At 39.4% G+C, this 23,188-nt stretch overlaps 6 protein-coding genes across 7 annotated transcripts; 4 read left to right on the forward strand and 2 right to left on the reverse strand.

Annotated features, from left to right (window-relative positions):
• Positions 1 to 252: 252 nt before the first annotated feature.
• On the reverse strand, positions 253 to 910 carry LOC18992624 (60S ribosomal protein L27a-2). Its single transcript, XM_006416040.2, has one exon. The coding sequence runs from the start codon at positions 842 to 844 to the stop codon at positions 404 to 406; it is 441 nt and encodes a 146-aa protein (XP_006416103.1). The 5' UTR covers positions 845 to 910; the 3' UTR covers positions 253 to 403.
• A 791-nt stretch (positions 911 to 1,701) lies between these two features.
• On the forward strand, positions 1,702 to 3,958 carry LOC18992625 (protein MAK16 homolog). The gene is made up of 9 exons (XM_006416041.2): positions 1,702 to 1,922; positions 2,017 to 2,126; positions 2,333 to 2,451; positions 2,562 to 2,659; positions 2,779 to 2,866; positions 2,959 to 3,099; positions 3,209 to 3,323; positions 3,538 to 3,659; positions 3,760 to 3,958. Exons 1-9 carry the CDS (start codon positions 1,861 to 1,863, stop codon positions 3,808 to 3,810), a joined length of 906 nt encoding a protein of 301 aa, XP_006416104.1. The 5' UTR covers positions 1,702 to 1,860; the 3' UTR covers positions 3,811 to 3,958.
• Positions 3,959 to 4,789: 831 nt separating this feature from the next.
• Positions 4,790 to 5,611, forward strand: LOC18992626. Its single transcript, XM_006416042.2, has one exon. The coding sequence runs from the start codon at positions 4,809 to 4,811 to the stop codon at positions 5,571 to 5,573; it is 765 nt and encodes a 254-aa protein (XP_006416105.1). The 5' UTR covers positions 4,790 to 4,808; the 3' UTR covers positions 5,574 to 5,611.
• Positions 5,612 to 10,600: 4,989 nt separating this feature from the next.
• Positions 10,601 to 12,263, forward strand: LOC18992627 (ubiquitin-conjugating enzyme E2 variant 1A). Its single transcript, XM_006416044.2, has 5 exons — positions 10,601 to 10,816; positions 11,043 to 11,182; positions 11,580 to 11,705; positions 11,812 to 11,938; positions 12,023 to 12,263. Exons 1-5 carry the CDS (start codon positions 10,789 to 10,791, stop codon positions 12,076 to 12,078), a joined length of 477 nt encoding a protein of 158 aa, XP_006416107.1. The 5' UTR covers positions 10,601 to 10,788; the 3' UTR covers positions 12,079 to 12,263.
• Positions 12,264 to 13,246: 983 nt separating this feature from the next.
• Positions 13,247 to 14,961, forward strand: LOC18992628 (probable peroxygenase 7). Its single transcript, XM_006416045.2, has 6 exons — positions 13,247 to 13,372; positions 13,468 to 13,569; positions 13,680 to 13,765; positions 14,147 to 14,241; positions 14,384 to 14,509; positions 14,736 to 14,961. Exons 1-6 carry the CDS (start codon positions 13,306 to 13,308, stop codon positions 14,959 to 14,961), a joined length of 702 nt encoding a protein of 233 aa, XP_006416108.1. The 5' UTR covers positions 13,247 to 13,305.
• Positions 14,962 to 15,354: 393 nt separating this feature from the next.
• On the reverse strand, positions 15,355 to 23,014 carry LOC18992629 (mediator of RNA polymerase II transcription subunit 23). Of its 2 annotated transcripts, none has more exons than XM_024152083.1 (20): positions 22,784 to 23,014; positions 22,661 to 22,704; positions 22,467 to 22,566; positions 21,490 to 22,392; positions 21,146 to 21,383; positions 20,711 to 20,928; positions 20,403 to 20,601; positions 20,035 to 20,306; positions 19,757 to 19,840; positions 19,556 to 19,650; positions 19,262 to 19,424; positions 18,738 to 19,154; positions 18,542 to 18,655; positions 18,324 to 18,449; positions 18,097 to 18,245; positions 17,654 to 17,894; positions 16,672 to 17,446; positions 16,403 to 16,584; positions 15,994 to 16,097; positions 15,355 to 15,796 (listed from the first exon to the last, which is right to left on the reverse strand). In XM_024152083.1, the coding sequence occupies exons 1-20, from the start codon at positions 22,886 to 22,888 to the stop codon at positions 15,592 to 15,594; spliced, it is 4,734 nt and encodes a 1,577-aa protein (XP_024007851.1). In that variant the 5' UTR covers positions 22,889 to 23,014; the 3' UTR covers positions 15,355 to 15,591. The 2 variants fall into 2 exon arrangements, with proteins under 2 accessions (XP_024007851.1, XP_024007852.1); XM_024152084.1 differs by having other exon boundaries at positions 19,556 to 19,638; positions 22,784 to 22,888.
• Positions 23,015 to 23,188: the final 174 nt, after the last annotated feature.

Below are 23,188 nucleotides of genomic sequence, written 5' to 3' on the forward strand. Positions count from 1 at the left end.
TAAAAATTATATAATCCAGCAATATTCAGTAAAAGATCTCTCACTCCAAATCAAAAAGCAACAAAACAGTGTTCAACACGAAGAAAATGACTTAAACGGAAACGAAAATATCAAGTGCGAAACTTAGAACATGGAACAAAAATCGAAGGAAATGCCCAGAAATCTCGAAATGCAATGCAATGTATCCCTAAGAACATACCTGGTGAAAAATCAATAGCAAGCATTCGAGAAATCCCAATACCAACACCAAACCTCAACTATAAAATGATAATTATATAATCCAGTAATATTGATTAAGATATCTCTCATCAAGAATCCAAAAGCAGAACAAACTGAGTTCAACAACGGGTTCCAACAAAACGAAGAAGATAATTTAAAACGAAAACGGAAAAATCGACCTAAACTAGGCAGTGAGCACGACGGCACCACCAGCCTCCTTGATCTTCTTTTCGGCGGTCTTAGAAATGAGCTTAGCCTTCACAACGAACGGCTTGTTCTCAGGCAAATGACCTTTACCCAAGACCTTGAAGAAACCGTGCTGCGTCACATCGATCAAAGGAACATTGTCCTTGGTGGATTTCGCCTTCACATCCTCGGGAACGAGAGACCAGAGCTTGTCGAGGTTGACGATTGGGCAGAAGAACTTGTTGCGGAGCTTGTGGAAATACCTCATACCGACTTTACCGAAGTAACCTGGATGGTACTTGTCGAAGAGGATACGGTGGTGATGCATTCCTCCGGCGTTACCACGACCTCCGGGATGCTTGCGATGCTTTCCGATACGACCATGACCGGCGCTGACGTGTCCTCTCTTCTTCCTGTTCTTCTTCAACGCCGTCGCCATTTTCTCTCAGAGATCTAGGGTTTTTTTCCTGAGAAAGATTGAGAAATGTTATATAATATAGAGGACCGAACGGCTAGGGTTTTCAGAGATAGGGTTTTATAAAAGAGGACGACAAGCAAGGTCTTATCTTTTGGGCTCTAAAGAGGTTTAAGCCCAATGACATCATATGAACGAACCCAAACACATTTTGTGACCTTTTTCAAACATTCTTTTTCAGACATTTTACCATTCTGTTTTGATTTTTTTCTTTTCGAAAGGGTATCCTTGATCTTCTGATTGGGGTAATTTGAGTAGTTGTGTGTTGATATTAACATTTCACTAAAACGTTTTGTGGTCGTAAGACCTCTATAGTGTTCTTGTCAAGAAATTCTGATAAAGAATTCTAAAAAAACGATGGTCTACTATGTGATGATGATGTAGGAGTTTTGACATAACTCGTTTATTATATAAATGTAACATGTTTATTAATCAATTTTTTTGTAACTAAAACAGGTGGCAAAAATATTTTTAAATTGACTCATTGATTAAAAGAACGAGCCAAAAGCACACAACACAGTAACACACCTTAACCACATTCTCAATTTTAAGCAAAGAAAGATCTTTTGTAATCCCATTTCAAGAGGTAAACTGGTTTAAGACATCATATATAAGTCGTTTTAGTGAACCGATAACCACCTACCGATGATGTGAAATTTTCTGTTTAGCTACAGAAGATTTCTCTATACATTATTTCAGTGAAAGAAGAAAAAAATTAAAAGACAAAAACCAAATCACCTCCACTAAAAGTCATTTGTATTTTGTTTTGTATATTTTTATGGGCTATAAGAGGCCCAATTCTTAACCCCTTTAAGGCCCTTACATAATTTCAGTTAATTCACTTCCAATCCGGATTTTCCCTTCTTCGTGTCGACAGTTGATCGCCGCCGTCCTCCACAGCTTCTCCTTCTTCTCTCATAAACCCTAAAATCTCGCCGAACCCTAAAACCCTTACCGGGGTTTCGACTTCATCGTGAAAGATGCAACACGACGAGGTGATATGGCAGGTTATCAGGCACAAGCACTGCAGTTATATGGCCAAGTATGTCTTTTTATTTTTCCCCTCACTTCTCTTTGATTTCGCCTGGAAGAAGATTTGTTGATGAGTATTATCTTTCTCTTTGCTTTACTTGTAGAATCGAAACCGGAATCTTCTGCAAAAACCCTTATAATGTAACCGGTGTCTGCAACCGAAGCTCTTGCCCACTTGCCAACAGTCGCTACGCCACCATCCGAGACCACGATGGTAATTTTAAATCTGCAAATCGAATTTATAAAGAGTCGAAATTTATGTTTGTCTCCATTTATTTCTGCTGATTCTATGTGCTGGAACTCGTACGATTGGCCATTGATTTACTTAGATGTAGTAAGAGCAGAATTGCGGAAAGATGCTTGTTTTGAATACAGTGTTGTGACCTCTTACTGTGGATTCTCTGTATTGTTGTTACTCAGGAGTCTTTTATTTATACATGAAGACTATAGAGAGAGCACACATGCCAAAGAACTTGTGGGAGAGAATTAAGCTGCCTAGAAACTATGAGAAGGCCCTTGAACTCATTGATAAGCACTTGGTGAGCTGAGATTTCATCCCCACATTTGAGCTCTTCCCTCTTCTTCATCTTTTTAGCTAGACTGGTGTATTAGGATCTGGGGGTTTAATAACGTTTCTTTATTGTGGCAGTTGTACTGGCCCAAGCTGTTGCAGCACAAGGTTAAACAAAGACTGACCAAAATGACTCAGATGCGTATTCGTATGAGAAAACTTGCTCTGAAAACAAGGTCTTGTCCTCTTCCGATTTTTGTTCTTGGAATTCTGATATCTTATTTGATTCGCAGAACTCTAGTTTTTCTTTTCCTGTTCTGATTAATTTTATGGTGTTTTTGTTTTTGAATCACAGGGAGACGATAATGACTATGCCTAGGAGGAATATCAAGAGAGAGGCGAGAAGAGAGGAAAAGGCTGAAAAAGCAGCTGTGTTGGATAAGGTCACAACTTCCTTTTATTTTATTTTTTGGGTGGTTGGTTTGGTTTTACTTGCCTCACTTAGGTTCTCATGACATTCTGGTTCTTTTTGCAGGCAATTGAAACCGAGTTGTTAGAACGTTTAAAGAAAAACGTTTACGGTGACATATACAATTATCAGGAGTCTGTGTTTATCAAAGTTCTTGAGAATGAAAAGGAAGTTGAAGTGGAATTAGAAGAAGAGGAAGAAGAGGATGTACTTTTTTCTGAGCCTACACAGTTTTATCGTTGTGTATTTTCGGCAGTCCATAAAATCTAAATGCAGCTTCGTTTCACTGATATTTATTTATTAAACTGAATCTCAGGAACCAGAGATTGAATATGTTGAAGGCTATGATGAACTTGAAGATGAAGATGAAGATATAGAAGATTTTAATGGTCTTCCATTTAAGGAGTCTCACGTCGACAGTGATGATCATGGTAATATTCATCTTCGTACTGTTTCCTACTTTTTCAAGGTTTTAACTCAAGAACTGAAAATTATGCATCTAACATATTGAGAAATGATGAATCCCTTTTAATAAGTTTGATGCATTTGAGTTATTCATGGTTACTTATTGGTTTTCATTACCATCACTACATATATAGCTTCGTTTGTTCATAAGAAATAATGCCAATCATGAACTCTCTACAGATTCAGATGATGAGGACGGCGATGATGCTGAGCCGCAAGTTGTGATTCATAAAAAGGGACGAGCTTTAAAGAAGACTGATGATAATAGAAAAGCGAAGAAGAAATCAAGAGTAGTTGTTGAGGTGAGATTCCACAAGCTGGCTTTAATAAATTCGCGAGATGTTGGGCATACTTTGTGTCTGCGATTTGGATATTTTTCTTACATTTTTCTACGTCTTTCAGGTCGAGCAAGATGGAGACACAAGGCAAACCCTGAAAAGCCTGAAACTTTGAGAAGAAAAGTGGAAATTTTGATACTTTTGATTAGAAAAGGTATTACTTTCCTCATCTGTTGAGGCCTTTTGGTTTTGTAGTTCTTGTAAAAGCTAATATGATCGTACTTTTATCAAAACCATTTATTTTAACTTTTAAGTTACATTTTCGTTTTTTTTGTGTTGTTACTATAAACTGGAAAAGAAGAGGCCTTGTATGAATTGATATATCAATCATTGAAAATTTGAAACTGGGTGTTTTTTTTTAAGACAATAAAAGTAAATCGCTAGAGATGATGAAGAAACTGAATAGAGACATTATAATAATGATGCGAGCTTCTTGATCACTGATCAGTACAGCGATGATGAAGAGAATTGCCAAAACAATATCACATATTTAGAATTGTTATATAAAAAAAGAATTTCTCATTAATGTTGATTCAACGAGGATCTAAAATATTCCGCTATTTTGGTGTGCTTTATGCTATTAGCCTATTACTTCTAAAATCTGCAATTTGATTTCTCACTCTCACTAATTCTGAGACGCATATGAAAGTGTAAACTTGAATGTTCTGACAGAGTACGTTCTGACAAAATTTTAGCAAACTTTGAAAATACGAAAACTATTTTGTAAATTTACTACCTTTTTAAGTTGTCTTTAAAATGTTATTTTTATTATAAAAATTACTCGTTTGAACTTAATCAGATAAGTCAAATTTACTGAGTAAGATTGACTAGCAGTAAATTTCCGACTCACATAACGCATTCAACTAACAAAAATAAATGGACATTTAACATATTTTTGCGTAGGAAAAAAAAGAGGAAAATTAACAATAAACACACAAAAACAGAACAAATCTTAAGGAAAAACTACAAAAATGCATAAAAACAAAAAGACACGCTCACTGAAACGAGAAAAGCATGAATTAACCGTTGTATATAAGAAGCAGCTTATTTCATCGTTTTCCTTCTCTACTCTCACAAAAAAAAAAAAAAAAAACTCCAAAAGAATCAACGATAATGTCGAAATTCGGATTTCTCTCTGGAAAAGACGATTTAGCTGTGGAGAATCTGCTTTCACAAGCCAAGGATCTATACGTTCTAGAGCAAGTCGCCGCCATCAACTGCTCTGGCTTCACCGACTCTGTTCTTCCCACTAATCTCGAGACCCGTTTCCGTCGTCTCAAATCTCTTCCGGTTTCTCGACCCGACCCGGTTTCTTCCTCCAAGAGGGCTCTCTCCCACTCCAGGAGCATGACGGAGAGGAACCACGAAAACGCGTTTTCTGCTTCCGGCGATGAGAAAAGGAGTTTCTCCGGAGTAACCAAACGCGTTCCGAGTGTGAAAACTCGTCGTCCTTTGGTTTCATCTGTTGAGGAAACGCGAATTTTCTCCGGGATCAAACGCGATCCGAGTTTGAATTCGGGTTTTGAGAAGAATCCGCGAGGTGGGCTAATGGGTTCGAGTTCGTCGAGATTTTCTCGAGAAGGCAAGATTTTGTCGACACCAACAACACAAAGCCTGAAGCTTCTTCCTAAAGAGAAATCGAGGATGAGCTCCTCTTCGTTTGTCTCCATTGATTTAGCTTCTTCATCATCCGATTCCGTCCTAGAGCAAGAAGAACGATCAAACCGGAAATCGAAAACGAAATCAAAATTGTCATGGTTTGATAAGTTTTCACCATCAAGAGCCATGGGTTGTTTATGTCGTTCTCCAGGCAAATCATCATCCAACAGCAAGAAGACAATGAAGAGCAGCAGCAGCAGCAGCAGCAAATTCGTCTGATTTTCTCGGACAGGACCCGGTTCAAGCTTTTTTTTTAAGGCCTCCGGACAATTAAAAAAATTTAATCTTGTTTTTAAAACTTAATATTTGTTATTATGACATTATTTTTTTATTAGAAATTTAGTTATGGAAATTAAAATTATTATCCAACCAAAACTTTCTTCTTAGATCAATTTTGTATATTATTTTTTTTTTTTAAAACTTTATTTAATCCAATAAATAGGCCTCTAATATTAAGGCCTTTGGAAATAACCTCACTGATTCCAGAGGAGAATACAATATTGTCGAAGCAATAATGATTTAAATAAAAAAATCGCAGCGAGTGCTAAGAAAATCAGATAAACTCGAAAAAATGAAGGATTAGGGGTCTCTTTTATGTCCTGGTTTGTTGATTTAGTTTTTTTTTATGAACGTTTTTGTTTGGTGTTTCAGGTAGAACACTCTTTATATACATATAGTTGTTAATGTATGAGGATGCTATGAGCCTTTTTTTCTTCTCTCAAATACCTTCCATTATGTTTTATACTTATCTGTTATAACACATATCATGTATGGACTCTTATACCGGCCCATTAGGCCCATCAGGGCATTGTACTTAACCTAGATTCCCTATGTACTCTATATATACATTCCAGTGATTAATAAAGTTTCTAAGAAGTTTTCACAACACGTTATCAGCACGATAAGACTCTCTGAACGAAAAACCCTAATAAATCCGGCCACTACCAAAACCCTAAAAGCAAGTCGAAACTTAAAAGACGCATATCTTCCAAACCGTGAGGAACCAGAAGACGATCTACATATCAAATCAAAGCCCTCGACGAGACGAATCTACTGGTGAAAACCGTTTGTCGATCCAACGTCGGACGCGCCCTCACGCACACTTACAGTACACGACGATCAACCGAAAAAAAAAAAAAACCAGATCCGAGTTTTTCCTTCTTCAACCAGCAGCTTCTCCAGTTTTGGTGATCAATCCTTGGAATTTGTAGCGGCTAACTGAGGTCTATTAGCTCCCAGTTTCATTAGCCTGTCAGAAATCCAAAGGTGGAAAAGCACACCAGCAAATGGAAACCATAGTCGTAGATAGTGGATCCAGCCACACTATCTTAAGAAACAAAAGTTACTTCATAAACTTAACCTATTAAACCGCAAATATTAGCACCATCGCGGGTCCCTCAAACCTTATCGAAGGATATGGCCATGCCTATGTGTTGCTATCAAATGGCACACAACTTGAAATACCAGATGCTCTATATTCTCCTAGTTCGAAGAGAAATCTTCTGAGCTTCAAGGATATAAGACAGAATGGTTTCCACATAGAAACCCAAGGTCAAGGGAACAAAGAATCCCTCCTAGTCACTAAAACCGTAGACGGCCATAAACAAATCCTCGAAACCATACCCGCGCTCTCTACTGGACTTTACCATGCTAAAGTCAGTATGATTGAAGCTAATACCACTCTCAAAGCCCGGTTTACTGATTATACTATTTGGCACGACCGGCTCGGTCATCCCGGTGCAAATATGATGCGTAAACTAATTCAAAACTCTCAAGGGCATACCCTCAAAGAAAACCGAGCTTATCCTCAACACCTCATGTGCACAGCTTGTTCTCAAGGCAAATTGATCACTCGGCCCTCACCAGTTAAAATCTCTAAACAAACACTTCATTTCCTAGAAAGAATCCAGGGCGATATCTGTGGACCTATACATCCATCTTCCGGACCATTCCGGTACTTCATGGTCCTTATAGACGCATCGACCCGTTGGTCATATGTTTGTCTCTTGTCCTCTCGGAACCAAGCTTTCGCTAGGTTCTTGGCCCAAATCATAAAATTGCGGGCCCATTTCCCTGACTTCCCACTAAAGACTATCCGCCTTGACAATGCTGGTGAATTTACCTCACAAGCATTTAATGACTACTGTATGGCCATGGGGGTAACCGTGGAACATCCTGTAGCACATGTCCATACTCAAAATGGATTGGCTGAATCATTCATTAAACGCATTCAATGGATAGCCCGACCATTACTCATGAGATCAAAGCTCCCGGCCTCAGCATGGGGACATGCAGTATTACATGCTGCTGAACTCATACGCATCCGGCCATCTAGTGAACACAAATATTCCCCATCCCAACTACTCTCGGGTCATGAGCCAGACATCTCCCATCTCAAAACATTTGGGTGTTCAGTATATGTACCCATTGCTCCACCACATCGAACCAAAATGGGACCTCAAAGAAGGATGGGAATATATGTTGGTTTTGACTCTCCCACCATCATAAGATATCTCGAGCCAACCACTGGAGATCTCTTCAAGGCCAGATATGCGGATTGCCAATTCGATGAATCGGTATATCCCTCTTTAGGTGGTGAGACAAACAAGCTGGTCAAAGATCTTTCATGGAATCAAACATCATTAAATTGGCAAGATCCTCGGACTCTAGAATGTGATTCAGATATCCAAAAGATTATTCATTATCAAAAGCTAGCTAATCAATTGCCAGATTCCTTTGCTGACCCGACCAAAGTAACCAAATCGTACATCCCAGCTTGTAATGCACCAGTACGAATAGCTGTCCCAACGGGACAGACCCAAGTTGCTACAGAGTCTGCACCACGTCTCAAACGGGGCAGACCTCTCGGTTCCAAAGATAAGAATCCCCGGAAATCAAAGAAAGGTGCAATAACCGAAACCGGGATTCCTGCAATATCAGACATAGCCGCGGCTGAGACTCAATCTAATGAACCCTCAATGGAAGTTCGGGACGCCGAATCTCCAGGTTCAAAAGATAACAATGAGATCTCCATCAATTACAATATGTCCGGAATACAATGGAATCGAAAAGAAGTCGACTTAAATGCACTCTTTGCATACAAAGTAGCACTTGATGTTGCGCTCACGCAAGAGGATCTAGAACCCACGTCAATAACACAGTGTACACATCGAACAGATTGGCTAAAATGGAAAGAAGCCATAAACGTGGAGTTAAAGAGTTCCAAACTCAGAAACGTGTTCGGTCCGATCATCCGGACCCCATCACACATCAAGCCAGTGGGCCACAAATGGGTCTTTGTGCGCAAAAGGAACGAACTCGGTGAAGTCGTTCGATACAAAGCACGGCTTGTAGCACAAGGATTCTCACAGAGACCCGGAATCGATTATGAGGAGACTTATTCTCCAGTGGTGGATGCAACAACATTCCGATTCCTCATAAGTCTGGCCATAAGAGAAAATCTTGATCTGCGGTTAATGGATGTTGTAACCGCATATCTCTATGGGCCCCTGGACAACGAAATATATATGAGACTCCCAGATGACATTGAACTAAAAGACAAAAATGCATCTCGAGATCAATACTGCATCAGGCTGAACAAATCCTTGTATGGACTGAAACAAAGTGGGCGTATGTGGTACAACCGCCTCAGCGATTACCTCATCAAAGAAGGCTACAAAAATGAACCCATCAGTCCATGCATCTTCATCAAGAAGTATCAAACAAAGGATTTGTAATCATAGCAGTATACGTGGATGATCTAAATATCCTCGGAACATCTGGTGAGATCTCCCAAACAGTCGACTGCTTAAAAGCAGAATTCGAAATGAAAAACCTAGGCAAAACAAAGTACTGTTTGGGATTACAACTTGAGTACATCAAAGGAGGAATCCTTGTGCATCAATCGGCTTATATCGAAAAGGTACTCAAGCGATTTAATATGGACCAAGCTCACCCATTGACCAGCCCAATGGTAGTTAGAAGCTTAAGTGATGACCCTCTTGGTCCCAAAAAGGATGATGAAGAAATCCTTGGTCCTGAAAAGCCATACCTCAGTGCTGTAGGAGCGTTAATGTACCTGGCTAGTCACACTAGACCAGACATATGTTTCGCCGTGAACCTCCTCGCTCGATATAGTTCATCTCCAACTCAGAGGCACTGGAATGGTATAAAACATCTCCTAAGATACCTTCGAGGTACTCAAGACTTAGGACTCTTCTATACTAACCAAAATAAAGATGGGTTAGTCGGCTTCGCCGATGCAGGATATCTATCAGATCCGCATACTGCCAAGTCTCAAACTGGCTACGTTTTTACACATGGAGGAACAGCCATCTCTTGGAGATCAATGAAGCAGACACTCACTGCCACTTCATCAAACCATGCTGAAATCCTAGCCATTCATGAGGCTAGTAGGGAATGCGTCTGGCTTCGCTCCATGACTCAGCACATCCGCAGAGATTGTGGTATGGACGAAGACACACAACCCACGGTGATGTATGAAGACAACGCGGCATGCATAGCTCAGCTCAAGGAAGGATATATCAAAGGAGATCGGACGAAGCACATTCTACCGAAGTTCTTCTCAACCTCAGACTGGCAGAAGGACGGCACTCTCAGCGTTCAGCAGGTCCGATCCAGTGAGAATTCAGCTGACCTCTTCACCAAATCATTGCCTACTTCAACACACCGGAAGCTCGTCAAACAGATAGGAATGTATAGACTTAGAGATCTGCAGTGATGCTACAATCAGAGGGAGTAATGCGTGTTGTACTCTTTTTCCTTCACCATGGTTTTGTCCCACTGGGTTTTTTCCTAGTAAGGTTTTAATGAGGCAACATTCCCCAGCGCATTATCGAGATCCCAATTGAGTAGCTGACCCGGTTCACTCGTCCAAGGGGGAGTGTTATAACACATATCATATATGGACTCTTATACCGGCCCATTAGACCCATCAGGGCATTGTATTTAACCTAGATTCCCTATGTACTCTATATATACATTCCAGTGATTAATAAAGTTTCTAAGAAGTTTTCACAACATTATCAACATTATTTGGATGATAGATAATTAATGTCACATTAGCACGCCAATTAATGTCACATTAGCACGCCATTAGTTTTCAACTTTTCTCAATGTATCAGCATTTTATCACTTTAATTGGAGATATTTTGTCTTTATTGCAGCAATAGTGAGATTTTGCTTTTTAATTTATTACATTACTCCCTGAAATAAATGAAAAAAGCGCACAACCCCCAAAACTCTCCATATCCCTTTTCTTCCACATCCTTTCTGGTAAAACAGTACTTGAACAGTCTCTCTCTCTAATTATCTATCTTCTCTCTCTTTGTGATTTTCTCCTTCGCTATTTCCGATTTCTCTCTCTCTCACCTAACCCTAATTATTCCACCTGAAATTCGTCTACGATCCGGCGATGAGCTCGGAGGAAGCCAAAGTCGTCGGTAAGTCTGATCGATTCCCGTTCAATTTGTCTATCTCATCACCTGAATTGAATTTAGGATCTAGGGTTTTGTATTGAATCGATTTACATTTCATTTTGTTTCCGAGCTTTTATACAGAATGTGACCGGATCCACGGTTTCTGATCTGGAAATGATAGATTAGGCACACACAAAAAAAAACACGAGAGGGTTTTCTAATCGATGAATCTGCTCGATTTTTGTTGTAGTTCCAAGGAATTTTAGATTGTTGGAAGAGCTTGAAAGAGGTGAGAAAGGTATCGGAGATGGTACGGTAAGCTATGGAATGGACGATGCTGATGATATTTATATGCAATCCTGGACTGGCACCATTCTTGGCCCTCATAATGTATCTCTCTCTCTCTCCCTCTCTGTGTCTGCGTTTGATAGATTAAGATGCAATTCTCAACACTTTTTGGAGGGAATCGCTAGAGAGCGTTTATTGATTTAACCCCCAAAAAAAAAAACAATCAATTTTGGATGCTTTGGAGTCTTCTTCTACTTTTTGTCCCTATGTTTTAGGCAATATCTCTGTGCGACTGTGCGTAAAGTAACTATTTTTTTTTGTGTGTGGCTTTTACTGGAAATGATCCGTTACTTTTAGCTACGTAATCTGTGACACTTAACTCCAAATGGTCTGTAGCTACGTTTCTTTACCACTATTGATCAGAGAATGAAATTATGGGTTTCTGATTTTGGTTGTTGATAAGATTGATGATGTTTGTTTGGTGATGAATGAATATCAGACTGCATACGAAGGGAAAATCTTCCAGCTGAAGCTGTTCTGTGGAAAGGATTACCCAGAAAGTCCACCAAGTGTGAGGTTCCAGACCCGGATAAACATGGCTTGTGTCAACCCTGAATCTGGCGTGGTAATCTCTTTTGACCTCGTTAGTGACATTGCTGATGCTACATATGTATATGTAGCTATTGATATTTTGCTTGTTTTGACAAGGTTGTGTCCTAATGTATGATCAGGTTGAACCGAGTCTCTTCCCTATGCTCACTAACTGGCGGCGAGAATACACAATGGAGGACATTCTGGTTAAGCTGAAAAAAGAAATGATGACTTCGCATAACCGGAAGTTAGTTCAACCCCCGGAAGGTAATTTCTTTACTTGCGGATTCCGAACTTGATTCTGACAAGTCTTAGGACCATTAGGCTTTAATCAAAGTCTTGTTTCTCCAGGTACCGAGGAAGCTAGGGCGGATCCAAAGGGACCAGCAAAATGTTGTGTGATGTGAAGAGAGGTTGTGGCGAATCCAGCAATTTGTATTAATAGAAAGGACAATGTATATAAACATCATTTGAAGCTTTTGATATTTCCTACAACTTAATGTTATAGTGTTGTTTGAGATTATCTATATATATATGTCCACCAAAAACAGGTGATTATGATCCCAATAAACCACTTCTCTTCTTTCTCTTATTAGTTCGTATCGTGGCTGAGTTCTTAAGTTGTTCTTTAAATAGTGTAATTGCTCACTATCCTACTTAGATGCGCTCTAATTTTTGCATTTGTTAGTGAGAAACGAAAGAAAATTCGAACAATGGAACTAATAGTTGTACTTAAGTATAGACTTAGGAATTTACCTTCTCACCAAGAAAATGCTATTTATTGGTGATGAATGGTATACTCTATGTTCACACTACAAACATGATTATAGTAATATTTTACCGTTTTTCACGTTTTCATGCTTACAAAATGTGATTTCACCATGTATATTTAGTATGTTAACTCTATTAATATATTACAAGTTTACAACCATGTTTTTAAGTAAACTCTACTTTCTGTTGGTGGATCATTCGATTATTGGTTATTCAGCTATTCATTGAAACCAAATGCACATAGTATATTCCCTTTTATTTGGAACCGTGCCTAGAGAATTGGGTTTAAACATTTTGTTTCACCAAGATTTGAGTACACAATGGAAAAGAACAAATGAAGAATAGTAAGTGTGTAGATATATTATCAATATGACTGCAAAGTAGTAGTGAAAAATTGAAAAGCCTGCTATTAATCAGATAGAAGCAAAATTTATACATTATAACTATTCGATCCAAAGAAAAGTATTAACAACAAATAGCTAAGAAAACAATTGATATCGGGTTGATAAACAAGGAGAACTTAAATTGATAGTACCGTGTAAGTGAAGAAAGGGTCGATAGTGAAATTAAAAGGAAAGTAAAACAAAAATTTTAAAATTGTAAGTCTCACACTTTCTCCTCCTCATGCTTAAATGAGAATACGTCTACGCATATATCAATACATGTCGAGAACACATTTGTACAAAGACACACACTAACATATTCTGATCAGATCTTTGTCATATATAAAACTAAGAATCTCTTCTTCCATCGATCTTTTATTATTTATATAAATCAAAAGAGAGATCCAAAGCTAACAAGAAACTGTGAGTGTTAATAATTTGTCATCTTACTTAGTTCCATCTCTCATTTTTCATCAAGCCATGGCTGGTTCATCTGTTTCTTCCCAAACCGAAAAGGATACCTCCTCTGGCTCTTCAGAAACTAAAGGTAGGGACCGTAGGGTAGTGTTTCAATTTCTTTTCTTACTTTCTGGGGAAGATTAACTGTTTTTTTTTCTGTGGTCATGTTAATATGTTATGTAGGAGGAAAATCTGTTCAGGAAGGAGATAATGCATTGGAGAAACATGTAGCCTTCTTCGACAGGAACGGAGACGGCGTCATTTATCCTTGGGAAACCTACCAAGGTAACATACGCAATAAATTAAGTAAACAAAAAAAAAAAATATGAATGAGGTTTTCGATGTGTTAAATTTACAAACAAATTTGATTGTTTAACGTGTATGTATATATAAAGGATTTAGAGCGATCGGGGCAGGGCGTCTCCAGTCGGCTTTTGGTGCTGTCTTCATCAACATGGGACTAAGCCAGAAAACTCGTCCGGTACCAACTAATACCAGTGATCTTTTTTTTTCTTTACGTTTGGTTTGGCAATGTGATCAAAGCATACTATATAAGTTAAATGGTAACGTCTTGTACCTTTTTCCATTTAATTAGCTAGCCTCAAACCTCTTCGAGTAAAATGCTAAAATAAGACAAATCATTACTACTCTGCTTACATTGAATCAAATAGAATGGTTAGCTATAGAAATAATGAGCTTCAAATTCAATATCAATTAGCTAAAAAAAGAAATGAATCGACTCATAACGTTTGCTATTCTAGCCGTTTGACTATGCAATCAATTTATTTCAAAACTATTTGGATTTATATTATAGCATTAATTATGATAATATGTAATTGAGGCCGTTGAGAAAGTTGAATAGGGCAAGGGTTTCTCGCCGTTGTTTCCAATAGAAGTGAAGAATAGTCGCCTTGCCATCCACGGTAGTGACACTGACGCCTATGACAAAGATGGAAGGTATTTTTCATTTCCTTATCATCTTTTTCTCAAAACCTAGATGCTATATAAATTGATTTTTTCTTTTTGATAATATATGTGTTTTCATGCATGCATACGTATTTTGAACTTAACTAGAGTTACTTCCTTCTGAATGTTGCAGATTTGTGGAATCGAAATTCGAGGAAATATTCAAGAAACATGCTCACACACATCAAAATGCACTTACTTACAAGGAAATTCAACAATTGCTTAAGACTAATAGAGACCCTAAAGATTACGGTGGATGGTTCGTTGTTTCTTTTTTTTTTTGTTTATTTTACTGAATGATTGATTTCTACAAGTTATATACGTAGAAGTATCTTTGTTCCGATATTTTTAGTGATAGAGAAAAAAGAAGAAAAAAATTATAGAAGTGATAAAGAACGATGCATGCATTTACTATCTTAAGCAAATATATTTCCATTAATTATAGTGTACGATGCTTATACCTAATGTTGTATATGTATATACAGGATTTCAGCATATGCAGAATGGAAGATATTACATGAGTTATGCCAAGACAAAAATGGTTTGTTGACAAAAGAGACAGTAAGGGGTGTCTACGATGGCAGTCTTTTCAAACAGTTGGAGAAACAAAGATCATCTTCTTCTTCTTCTCGTGACAAGAATCAAAAACAGATGGAGAAACAAAGATCACCATCTTCTTCTTCTCGTGACAAGAATCAAAAACTACGTTAAATCCTACAACCAATTCTTATTCATTATCTTCATCACTGCAAATGAATATTTTTATGTGACTTTTGTATATTTATGTGAAAAGCGTATATTTTTTTTGGTACTGTGTATATTGTCCGGTTTGTTAATACTACGGTATAAAAAAAATGAACACCTGTTAAAAAATATAGTTCTTCGTCTATTTTTATAGTATGTTAGCTTTGTTATTGATATTTCTTTGTCAATATATATGAAATTGTTTACATGCATATGCATATTCAGACTAGACACCGTGAAAGCTTACACAAGCGATTGTTCAGTTCCTCTAGGAGAGGAAGTAGCTAAAGAGGCCAGGATTTTTCAAAATCAATAATTAAATTTATTTCCAAATCTTGTGTTATTAGAAAAAAATTAGGCATTGTTTTTTTTGTGACTTCAAAATGTCTGAGATCATTTTCTAGTTAAAAATACAAAAAAAAAAAAAAAAAATTAACAGAAACAAAATGTGATCATTGATATATATATACATACACAGTACAAAAAAAATTAGTTGCAAACCATAATTTACTAGAATAAGCTGTTAATGAAACCAGTTTCTGCGCTTCTCTACCGACTTTGCCTTCACCAACGGACACACAATATCTAAGTTTCTTATCAAGAGGTGCTGGTCTTTGCTGTATTCTGATGAGCAGCTGCATATATCGAAGAATTGGGATCGGTTTTGAGGTGAGAGAAAAGGTGTTGTACATCTGGTCGGAGAGAGTCCGCTGCTCTTCCGATTAACGCCAGTATGTCTGGTCTCGGCTTGCTGCTACTTTGAACAGCTCCTCCTTGTCCCTCGTAGTGAACAATATGGTGTCTGCAACAATTTGAAACCGACAAGCTCATTAATGTGACATACAATCACCCAAACAAATCCTCTCAAGACCACACACGCAGATCAACAACATAAGGTTCACATGATCCTGGCTTGGGATCAAGAAAATAGCTATATGATTGTTATTCGATTTAAAGAAAATGAGTCCATGTTTTGGGTATGGTAATGTAGAAGCTTACAGGAAATCGATAAGATCTGCAATCTGGGATGCTTCAACAGGGACCGGTGTCTGCGAGTTCTTTCCGAAAACATCGACCATTGTGCTCAAGAGAAGGGCTAACGTCTGTCGAGAAACAGAAAAGTATACCAAAGTCAAACGAAACACGTAGTCGAGTTTTGTGATGAACATCATCTGGAGATGGAAGTATCATTCCAGTTATGTTTTACTTGAGAGACTGCGTATTATGAACATGCTTAGAGCAACAGTAAAATGATATCATGAATGGCCTTTTGCTATCGCTGCTCGAAGACGGCATCTACAGAATTTCAAATTCTGACCAGCCATTGATATATCAGTTCACATGAACAGAACGTTACATAGTAACTCGAAGTAAGACCACTTCACATGGTTAGGAGCCATAAGAGTACCTTGTTAAAGAGCGTACGTGTGTTTGCAAGCCTTGGGAGCAGTGGCCCCATAATACGGAATGCCACTCTGAGCATTGCAACAGATGTCACAGGCCGGAGGTTCCTGATGATGATATGCGTGCCTTCAAGCCATTCTTGTGGGAGATTGCTGAAGAAAGCATGAAGCAAGGCGACTATATTTCCTGGAAGAAGACACAACGATTCACATGTAAAAACAAAATACAAACACAACAAACATTCACCTATGAATTTAGAAGCTATAGTATTACCTATGGCGGTTGAGGTGTTGTCCTGAGCAGCCCATGTAGGATCCATCAAAGCATATCCAACAGCCGAGTCTAGTTCACCTTCTGATCTCTTCCCGTCATTAAGCCACCATGTGTCAATTGCAACACGTGACGCCTCTATGTAAAGCTGCGTGTGAAAATCTGGAGGGAGCTGAGCCAGCAAAAGCCCGCAAGCTTGAATCAACAGACACGACAGTTGCTGGCATGTGTAACCGCTTCTAGAGACAAAGCTCGCCGTGTTAATACCACAAGTGGACCGGCTTGCGCTCATGGAATCCGTGCTCCCTCCTGAGGGAGACGTAGGGAGCACCGACCCTTGCCCCACCCCGTTTGCAGCGCCGTGGAACCCGTTGTTGCCAGATTGAATAAGTGTGGATTGTATGTTGACAATTATCTTGACAAGCGAAGAGACAATATCTGAAGCTGAGACGGGAAGCGAGAGGATCTCGATCACTGCCGTTTCAAGAACCAACTGAGTGTAAGTTCCCGGGTCCTGGATCTGATAGAATGCTTTATGTCCCTCAGAGGCGTTTGCTGGTCCGGGCTGAGATGCTCCTGGAGTTTTTCCATGAGGAGGTCTCACTGAGCTGTTTAAGAAGTCTGCCATTGAGCCAGACCTCGAGCTGCAGTTGCTGCTAAGTGGAGGTATAACATTGTTTACGAGATTAAGCAGAAGAGTGGCGAAGTAATCGAGAGGTGGGCATGTAGGGGCACTGGAAGAGGTGATGTACTGCGGGAATGATTCAGACAATGGAATCTGCGGAAAATGTGAATAGAGTTGTTAGGTTCCAATTAACCCAATGTGGAAACAGTTACGGCCAAAGGTAAATGGTGAGAAACAAAGAAAAACATCAAGGCAATAAATTGAACAATCAATTTGAGTTGAAAGCTGAACTCTAGAAAAGGCATCTTGTGATCATTTTCAGAATAAAAAGAAAAATGATTATTTTTTGTTTTCAATTACCTTGCTGAGATCAAGTACTTTGAGAACGCCCACAACAAGATTCCCGGGAAGATGACCATAGAAATAGGCAAGTATATCACGGACAAACGTGAATCTGAGAGGATGATAAGCTAGAAATTTCGCGTATGCAGACAAAATAATATCAGCTAGCTCAAACGCACTGTTCTCGATGAGCCTGTACACCACCAGAGGGATAACTGGAAGCAAACGCGCCGCGATATCATCAAAGAACGTTGGATACCTGGGTTTTACACAATCAAAAAGGCAACAGATTCCAAACTCTTAACAGAATGCTACACAAAATTGCCAAAAAAAAAAACATAAAAATGATAATTCACACATTTCATGGTCACACACAAGTTTGCCAAGTTCTCATGGAGTAATTAAGTGAACTATTGCTAAGAAGCAGTAATATTGAGGGTGAAATGGGCGAGACACATTACCTGTCCTTCCAAGAAAGATGGTTACCAAGGGCCTTCTGGAGTTCATTGCGATTGAACAACTGCGTATTAAGCCAGTGCTCAGGAGGGCCACGATTTGAGCAGTACCCTTTGATCCTCTGCAGAAGGGCTTCGTTTACAAGAAGGCTTTTCTGTAAATAAATCGAGAAAACAACAACTGTTAATTTTATATAATCTTACGCTTATTTCACGTAAAAGCATGAACATACCGCAATTATCAAGGCGTGCGGATCATCATCGCGGTCAATGAGCGCCAGAAGAAAAATGTCTAGAGGAAGCATTTCGTGTGTCCAGAAGAAAAATGCAAGATTTGCGTCTTGCTTGGCTAGAACTTCCTGAAAATTTGTAGAAAGCAATGTAGGAAGATGGTGAGAAATCAAAGCAACGAAAAGTGAGGTAAATCTCTTCAGACAACAAGTAGAGGAACCTTTAAATTGTGTCCTTGCTGAAGGTCTTTACGAACGTGGTGAAGCAAAACATCTACCAAAGTGTATATGTTCGCAGTGACTTCTTCAGGAGAAACTTCTCTCAGCACCCTTGCCTGATAAGCATTTCGAAGAGAAAATCATGCCGCTATCAATTCACACTCTGTTCACAACTTTGAAGAGACAAAGCAAACAAACCAGATTTGCGCTGTTGATGTTATCAGGGTGGCCTTGCATCAGAAGACAAGCACCAGCACATAGATACTGACGGTGTTGAGGAAAACTGTGACTGAGGTATGTCATAACGTAAGCGGGTTCAGCAGATGGTGAGAGAAGCTGAGTGCACTGATTTATTACAGTTGTTTCAGCCTGTTGCCAAGCTTGAATTGATAGGCTCCTCTTGTCTACCCGTCTAATCAAAGTTTCACGGAGAAGAGTTGGGAAATGGCGCAGCGTCCTCTCTGACCACGTATGCTGACTCGTAGCGAGTATTTGTTCCAACATGGTTTGCAGATAAACCAGGTGATCAGCATCTGCTATACCACGTGTTTTGATTGTGATAGCAAGAGTCATGATGGTTACGCGGTTTAATGTTTCAGTGAATTCAGTTGGCCCCTGGAGATAATAACATAAGAACAATTATTCACACAATTACACCTGAATCATCCTGGCACAAAAATAAGCAGGGGACAGTGAGGTTTGATCCGAAAAAAATCACTTACTTTCCCCTCCCGTTTCACAGAAAAGAAGTCTCTGAGTGATAAAATGAGATTCATGCATAAATTTTCGGCTAGTCTGAATATACGGTGGTCGCCACGTTTTCCTTTCAATGCAGAGATTATTTTAGTAACATCATACATCAAGGTTTTGCTTTTTCCTTGGTATCTGCAAAAGGTGCATGCATAAGATCAGTAATTTTGTATGCCCGACACAAGTTTCATCCAACTAAGAGAATGGCCCAGCTGAAAAGTATAGAAGGATCTACTCCAACTTGAGAACTTTTTCGCTCATTTTACCTGTATAGCGGAAGCAAACGGTAGTTCAGAATCTCAAGAACAAGCAAAGTCACCCCAGGCTTGCTTAGCAGAGAAGCATTTCTCTGGGCCAATTGCTACAGAAAGTTAGCCAATCTCGTAAATCGCTTATGATCAATAGACAACAGTAATAAACATTAGATGATGAGAATCAAAAAGCAAATGAAAAAACAAATAGCTTACACTGAAATGCGAACGGAACATCGAGTGCGGGGAAATGAGCAGCAATCTTGTGTATGTTTCAACCATTGCAATGCTAGGAACAACCTGCACCCAGATGTTTTACCACGACATCAAATTCATTTTAATCAGGAAATTAAAATCCACTATAACAATTTTAAACAATCAAAACTCTAAAGTTATTTACTGGACCGTGGAGAAAACAGGTCACTACGTAACACTCCATAGATCAGTGCATCGCATAACATATATTATATCCTTGTGAGACAAAGTACACAAACCTGGCTAACAAACAAAGCTTCTTCCATTTGAAGGGCCAATTTCAAGCACAAGTTCATTGAAAAGCCAGATAACAATGACATCGGTAATGGGGTCACTTCCTGCATCATCATTACTCTGTCGTTTGGTTGTAATCCAGGCATCTCAGCCATGCCAGCTGAAGATAACCAGTTTATAACTGTTTCACACGCCGGTTGTGCCATTGTATAGGAAACAACCCAAAACATGCCAATCGACCTATCATCCATATTCATATAATCCATCATGCGCTCTCCTGAAAACCCCCAAATAAGAAAAAAAATGAGAGGGGAGTTTTCATAATCAAGAATTCTCTTGGCTTCCTACTTCGCAAGCAGTCGTTATAATCTACCTTTGCTTTTCCACCACTCATCAATCTGTTTTCCCTTCAACAGTTGTTCATTGTTTAGGAATGCCCTAGTTGTTGCGCTTAGTGACCAAATCCGTAGATTCTGACAACTGCTTACGAAGTCAAGCAAAACACTTTGAGGATTATTGGGATCAGTTCTATCTTCCCTGTGAAATGATAAGATCTTCCTAGTAGTCTCCACCTGAGGGAAAGCCCAAATAGAGCAGAAGTTGCGATGTCAAACTCAAAGAAAAGGAAGTACAAGGTATTGAATTGCAGTAGCAAGCATATCACTGTTAGTGAGAAACGACCTTTTTAGCATCAGCATTCAAAGCAGTCATCACAAGCTCCACGCGTATTATTTGGGCAAGTAACCACGTCACATGATTCGTTCGAAGAATATGCTTATCAACACCGTTAAGGCGTAAAACCAACTTATCAATGAAATCAACAAAGTCAGTACACCCACTTTTGATTAGAAAGAAGAATATATCTGAGAAAACCAGCCACTCTTGCCAGCAATTCGCATCTGCATAGATAGGGGGGAAAAGCAACAGAAAACCAAATCAATACCTAAGCAGTCCTAGTATATCTTATTCTATCTAAGCCTAACGAATGAACTTTCAAACTTAATCTGAACTAGAATAACGTAAAGAAAATAGGTTCTTTACAGATTTAGGACGATTTCAAAATCATTTGCTATTTGAATTAAAAGGAAGTGACAGATAGGGATAGACAAACATTGCCTGAGTTGGTCAGATTAAGAAGCTCAACAATCCTGTCAATGATTGCCTCACAAATCATGTCAGAAGTGAAAACGGCACCAGGGATAGGCCCCGCTTGTGCAGAAGGTCTATAACAGGGGGCCACAACAAGAACACGCTTCCACCAGTCCGGCGACGGTGTAGTGCGAATAGCATGTCTAATGCAACGCACTGCTCTCTCCCAATCCAGGCTTCCTTTTGGAATAGACATTGCCAGATCCTATAAGTGTAAATAACGAAAGGAATTAAAACTCACATGATGCCTGCCTAATGCAAAGCATGTACATTACACAATCTGGTACGCTCCATGATTTCAAGGGAATCACCTCTCCACATAAAGGTTCCCCAAGCACACTGGGATATGTAATTGGTGAATAGCGAAGGTGTGCCACAGCTTCAACTGAAACATTGGCAGTTGACTGGGACGAAATACGATGTGTACCAAACGTTGGACAGTGAAGGTGTTGGTCCAACATGAGCATGTGCATGGCCATTGCATCTCTCCTCCGGTGTATCTCCATGATAAGAGTGAACAAGGCTTCATCATCAGGTATGTTCTCTATAAACTGTAGACCACTGCGCAATAACTCATAAAACGGTATCCGAGATTTACCCTCTTCTACCAACAGCCAGATCACATCCAAACAGCTCCGTAACCATTCAGCTAAAGTCTTCGCAGACCTCCACGACTTTCCCGCAGAGTCCTCAGTTCCCAGATCTCTCCTGTCCCAGTTCACAAGCCAATTCATCATGTACTGGAAGATCTCGGCATGAGTGACGGGTTTGAGGTTAAATTCAATGCCAATCAGGATAATCTTGCAACTGAGCTGGCGCAGACTGTTTATCGCTGCAGCTCTAACGCGTTGGCCCGCCCTAGCAACCTGTTGCACATTACCTGGTTCATTTCCTGAAGGTGATGAGGAACCAATACCATGAGCTGAAGGCAACAGTGTGCTAGGGATAGTATTGGAAGCTACGGGAGCTAAAGACTGTGAAGAAGTTGCTGAAGAACCAGCCGTTGCTGCTTGAGCAACTTGGCTTAGAGACGCCTCAGCAGCAGAAACCGACGAGAGGAGGGATGGTAAAAAGGTATCCCAATTAATGTAACTAATTCTACATAATGTACGCAAGGCAAAGAGGAGAAACTCAGCACGAGGTGCATGATTGCTACACTGCAACACCATAGATATCAAAACTGATTCCGTGATTGTTCTCAACTGATCTGGGTCCTGTTAAATTAGCTCGATGTCAGCAAAACCATATGTTGGAAAACCACAAGAGACGATAAAGGTTGAATCTTTACACCGAATTGGCTCTGAAGCTGCTCGAAATCCAAAATGAATTGCTCGTTTCTAGGGGGTAAGTCTCTGTTAGGAGCGTGAACACGCTTCTGGGATTTGTTCCTGTTAACAAAAATCAATAGCGTGGTCTCAACAAGAGAAGATGAGCTATTCGAAAAACAATAAGCTATCGATTCAAGGATCGTAAGAAACCTACGGGGGATCTCGGATGGATTCATCGGGCTTTTGGCGGTTCCCTCTCTGTAAAAGAAGGTAAAATCAGCAGCGAAGATGGAGAAAGAAATCGAACAAAAGTCGGAGATGAAGAACAGAGATTAACCCCTAAGTAGAGATTGAAAAGATCGATAATTGCGGCACGCGCAGGATGGAACTGATACGATCGAGAAGATGAAGGAGCAGCGACTGTGCGCTGCGATTGATCCATTTCCTCTTGTCACTTCGTTTGTGATCTTTCCTTCTTGTTTCTTTGCTTCTCTAATAAACCTCAATTGAAAAGAAAACAAAAAAAAAATTGCTAAGGGAGGTTTTGGGTTTAAAGCTCGAATGTTCAACAAAGAAAACAACAAGCTTCTTCATCTCCTTGGGCTTGTCTTTCTTTATGCATGTGCGTGCATTTTTCCTTGAGAATCAATAGATACGGATGGATATTAGACGGATAATTCGGTGTTTTCAAAATTAGTTAGAAGTCCAAATGCTCAAATCCGACAACTAACTTTTGAAGTTT

The sequence above is a fragment of the Eutrema salsugineum genome, unplaced genomic scaffold (assembly GCF_000478725.1).
Source record: "Eutrema salsugineum unplaced genomic scaffold, Eutsalg1_0 scaffold_5, whole genome shotgun sequence".
Lineage (NCBI taxonomy): Eukaryota > Viridiplantae > Streptophyta > Magnoliopsida > Brassicales > Brassicaceae > Eutrema > Eutrema salsugineum.